Genomic DNA, 4,878 nt, shown 5'->3' with positions numbered 1-4,878 from the left:
TTTATTTATCTGAAAAAGTCTCATGTTCCTTAAGTACATCTACCCTGTTAAACTTATTATGGGAAATAAATATTTAAATAAAAACAAGCTGCTGATTATTTCACATTTTACTTGTGAGCAACGGCACATTTAAATCTTACAAATATAGTTATTTGGCTTATATCGTGATAGATATCGTTATCGCCTGAAATGAAAAAAAAACAAAAACATATCGTGATATGAAAAAATCTTATATCGCCCAGCTCTAAACCAAATATACATGCCTCTTCCGGGTGGACTCCCTGCAGCTTAAAGAAAAGTATAACAATAACTACACAGCCACAGTGTCAGAGTCAGCATACACATATTATCACAGCTCAAATGAGTAAGGGGCTAGTCTAAAGTAAGTCTTGTCTCTCTTCCTTTGGCAACTACCGTAACTTTTGTCTATGAGTTTTTCACTCGTCTTTCTCAAAAAGTGAAAGATGCATTTGTACACCAGAACAATTGAACCTGTGAGATACTTTATAACTAACATGGCCTCTTTCCAGTTGAATCTTATCAACTGATTCCTGATGTTAATGATTTTGTTCATTAGGGGTGTGCATGCACCCCCCCCCAGACTGAGCTTTTCCCATTTCTGGAACAAACCTCTTCTGATTTCGCTTTAGCTTGGCTTCCAAATGCATCTACTCAAGGCTCAGTGCTCGGCCAACAGTTTTGTTTTTGAGGAGTACACAGTTCAGCTCTGAAAACTAAATCACAGCTGGTGCAATTTGTGTCCAAAAACTATGCTTCGATTTTAATCCCTTGTTTTGGTTTCCTTAATCTTCCCAGTTCTTCAGATGTGGGTAAAACGAATAAGAAGTGTGTATGAAGGAGTTTGGGTCTGACTAGTTCTGTATGGCTCTTAAGTAGCCACGCAAGCTTTGGACATTGTTCACGGCGGCATTATCAATGCACTATTTGACTGTCACGTTTGAGCAGATGTCACTAAAGTTTGAGGCACCAAGTAAACATTGTGTCCCCTCTCCTCCACAGGGAGCTGACAAAGACCAAAAATCACCAGACGGCATGACTGCCCTTGAAGCTGCTGCTACTGAGCCCATAAAAGCTCTGCTCAAGTAAGACACCACAGTGTGGGAGGTGGCTGGGCAGCTGTATGAACGGGCACTCAAATGGATGCAGTGATCTCCTGAGAGAAGATGGACTTGCCCCTTTGACCCTGATCAACCTCTGTCTCAACAATGCTTTTGTCTGTTTGTTGGAGGTTCATTTTGTCTGTCTAGTGGTCTTCCTTACATTGTAATTTCTCTTTTCCCCAGGTTTTTGGGATAGGATTTTTTTTCCCCCTTAGTCCTCTGTTTTTAGCCATTTAACAGAAGGACTTGTCAGTTATGTCTCCCTTAGGGACCAAACACTTGGGGAGTGCTCTTGAACCTGGATCTTAACACTGCTCAGATTAGTAACAGACTCTATAACACAAACACAAAGCTGTCATATACGAGTAAATGCACATTTCTTTTTTCTTTTTTTTTTTGCAGTTGTGTTGTAAAAACATACTGAAATTAAATTGTAATGGATCAGTAGTGTGTTAATATTTTTACAACTTCACAGTTTAAGTATTTTATGGCCAGGGTTTCTCATGAACATTACTTGCACTGTACTATACTTGATAAGACTAAAAAGATTAAGTTTAATTATGTTAACATTTCATTATGTGTGGCCTCTTCCTGTACTTTAATTTTTTTTTATAGATAGATCAAATTGTCCCTCAAATCTAAGCTTAATATTTTAGAGATGTTGGCTGAGGGAGCTGCAGAGGTCAGATTTTTCTTTTCTACTTGGTGATGTATCACTTACATATCAAATGGTGTTTTTTCCACAAATTTTACATCATTAAGGTATTCTCTATTCTTTGACCAATCACCATGCTGGCTAACTAGAATGACTTGAATGTTGCAATTTTCAAACGTGTTACTCAATCCCTTTTGAAGCAATGTTAACAGCACATAATAGGATTAGATATTTTAGAACTTTCTTCATTTTGCCGCCCCTGGGTGAGAGTTCAGAGCAAAAACTCCTTTTCCCTTTTTCTTTTTTTTTTTTTCTTGCAGCTTCTCTGAGTATTTTGTAACTAATGGGCTCTAAGAGTTGTAAGTGATGGGTTAATAGGAGTCAGATTTGAAAGTTGTTGGTAGGGTTTTTTTTTTTTTTGTTTTTTTTGGTTTTCTTTTTATTCCCCTTGCCTTGTTCGTTTTTTCGGTTCAAAGCCCTGCCTGTTTTGCTGCATGTCAAAACTGCCTCTGCTTTTATGCTATGAAATGGTCACTGTCCTCTTGGTTGCTTTCAAACAAATTACAACAATGCAATAGACAAAAAAAAGAATGCTCTTGCTGACTTTGTTGTGACAAAAGTCTGTAAAAACAAATAAAAATATAAAAAAACACATCTGTCATCAGTATCCATTTTCCTTGTAAACTGGAGAGGGAAAGGGCAAAGGACTGTCAAAAAGATGTTTAAGATTAATGATGGGTCAGCTGTGAGAATGCTTTCTTTATTATCTAAAGCAGAAGCACATTTTCTGTGGCAAAACGCATTCCCTTAAATTTCTCACATTTCTGTTGTGCACTGTGGTGACCTTTAAGTTGGATTAGATGAGGGCATTACTGTGATTTTTATGCTGAATTCACTCAAGATGGGATTTGCTGACACCACAGTGCTGCTTGTAACAAAATCTTGTTGAGGTGTTGACTTCAGCAGAATGTTTTACCAAGAGGGATGCTCTTCACAGACTTGTTGATACGAAAACCACATTTATATGTGTGATGCAGCCATCAACACCTCAGCAAACATCAAAGTGATACGGTTCTATATTGGTGTTTTTAGGATTTGAAAGTTAGTATTACATTAAATGCATTATCTTGGGACTTGCAGAAACTTAACGTAATTTACTGATTTGTGCAATCAGCACAAAGAGCTTTCACAGTATAATGCCAAGTAATCAAACAGTCATTGATTGTCCTGGTAAAACTAGCTTACCTTAAATATTACCTGCTGCATGTGTTAAAATCCTTGTGGCAGTAGAGTCAGCGCTACACAAGTAATGGCTGTAATAGAGTACAAGCACAGAAGACAGGATGGACTCTAGTTGCACTCATTTCCCTAACTTGTGATAATTGGTTAATAGAATGAATGAAGATCTGTAAACAAAGTGGGATAATTGGAAAATGAGCTAAAAATTTGAAAGAACTAGTGTGCCTCTCCTTAGTAGCTAATGTTAGAGTGCTCATCATCTTAGGCAGCTACACTATATTGTGAAATTATTTATTCACTCTCCCAAATCATTGAATTCAGGTATTCCAATCACTTCCATGGCCACAGGTGTATAAAATCAAGCACCTTTGTGAAAGAGTCGATCGCTCTCATAGCCTGAATGCCAGTGTGGTACCATGATAGTATGCTACAGCTGCAACAACTCCAGTCATGAAATTTTCTCACTACTAAGTATTCTGCAGTAAACTGTTAGTGGTATTTTGACAAACTGGAAGTGACTGGGAATGACAGCAAGTCAGCTAAGAAGTGGTTGGCCATGTAAAATAACAGTGGGATCAGTGAATGCTGAAGTGTATAGTGCACAGAGGTCACCAACTCAAAACTTTTGGCAGTGTTCTACTCACATGGTGTATAATGCATGTGTGGTGTTGTTGACTTCGAATGAGGATATAGACAGGTGGTGAAAGAAATACTCCCAGGGATCTGCTGACACTCCTTTTATAGAGGAAACAAAGTCTAGAACTAAGGGGGATGGCTCACCCATCACTAGCAGCGAGGTTACCGAGATAGTTAGCCAATTTGCTGGTGGGCCACTGGAGTGGGTGAGATTGGCTCATATTTCCTTAAGGTCTAGGATGTTGTCCAAGTGTCTCGGTTGACACACCTCTGCAACACTGCATGGAGATAAATACATAACATAATTAAACAATAATTAGATAATTTCCTCAGGGATTAATAAAGTATTCTGATCTGGGGACGGTGCTTCTGGAGTGGCAGACTGGGGTGGTGGTTCCCATCATTAACCTCCTAAGACCCGAACTCTTCCACGACATGCATTTTTAATTTCTCTTTGATATTTGGGAATATTAGGGCCTGATGAATGTAAAAACAAAGAATTACCAGATTTTTTTAACCTTATTTTTGTTTCTAAGAAAAATAAGATCCACATATGAGGATATTTGTTTAAAATTTTGATAGAACAGTAGCAGCATAATGTCCTCATAAATGGATATCAGGCCCATGTAGAGCAAAATTGAGTATTTTAGTCTAAATAACCCAAAATGTGATGTCCACATATGTGGACGCCAGGTCCTAGGAGGTTAAAAAGGAAGTTTGGTGGGTGTATGCTGATTATAGGGGGATCACACTACTCAGCCTGCCTGGAAAGGTCTACAGTAGGGGCATCTGCCTATTAGTTGAACTTAGAGAAGGCATTCAACAGCATCCCTCAAGGTATCTGTGGGATATGTCATAGGAGTATGGGGTTTCTGGCCTGTTGCTATGAGCCTTTTGATCCCTGTACCCCAGACTGAAAGGTTAGTATGCGTTGCCAGCAATAGGTCAGACTTCCTGGTGGGTGTTGAACTTCACCAGGGCTGTCCTTTGTCAGCAGTCCTGTACATATTTTTTATGGGTTGGTCAACAGTTTTCACTTTGGTGTTCTCAAGATCTTGTTTCTACTTTTTTTTTTTTTTTTGCTGATGTGGTTCTGTTGGCTTCATCAGGTGGTGGCCTCCAGCTTGCACTGGAGTGGTTCGTAGACTAGTGTCAAAGGGCAGGAATGAGAATTAGCACCTCCAAGTTTGAGGCCATGGTTGTTGTGGTGAAAAGTGAGCATAAAAG

General features: G+C 38.9%; 1 protein-coding gene across 1 annotated transcript in view; it reads left to right on the top strand.

The window, feature by feature from the left end:
• mtpn (myotrophin) overlaps positions 1-2,428 on the top strand; it is a 19,465-nt gene extending 17,037 nt beyond the window's left edge. Inside the window, exon 4 of the mRNA XM_005923545.3 lies at positions 1,021-2,428. Within this exon, the coding sequence (XP_005923607.1) occupies positions 1,021-1,107 (87 nt within the window). The 3' untranslated portion in view covers positions 1,108-2,428. The remainder of the gene's footprint in view (positions 1-1,020) is intronic.
• The last annotated feature ends 2,450 nt before the right edge of the window (positions 2,429-4,878 follow it).

This window comes from Haplochromis burtoni, unplaced genomic scaffold, assembly GCF_018398535.1.
Source record: "Haplochromis burtoni strain Fernald_Lab_line unplaced genomic scaffold, NCSU_Asbu1 Contig_49, whole genome shotgun sequence".
Lineage (NCBI taxonomy): Eukaryota > Metazoa > Chordata > Actinopteri > Cichliformes > Cichlidae > Haplochromis > Haplochromis burtoni.
The sequence above is the reverse complement of the archived record's forward strand: the minus strand, read 5'-3'. Positions and strand labels throughout refer to the sequence as shown.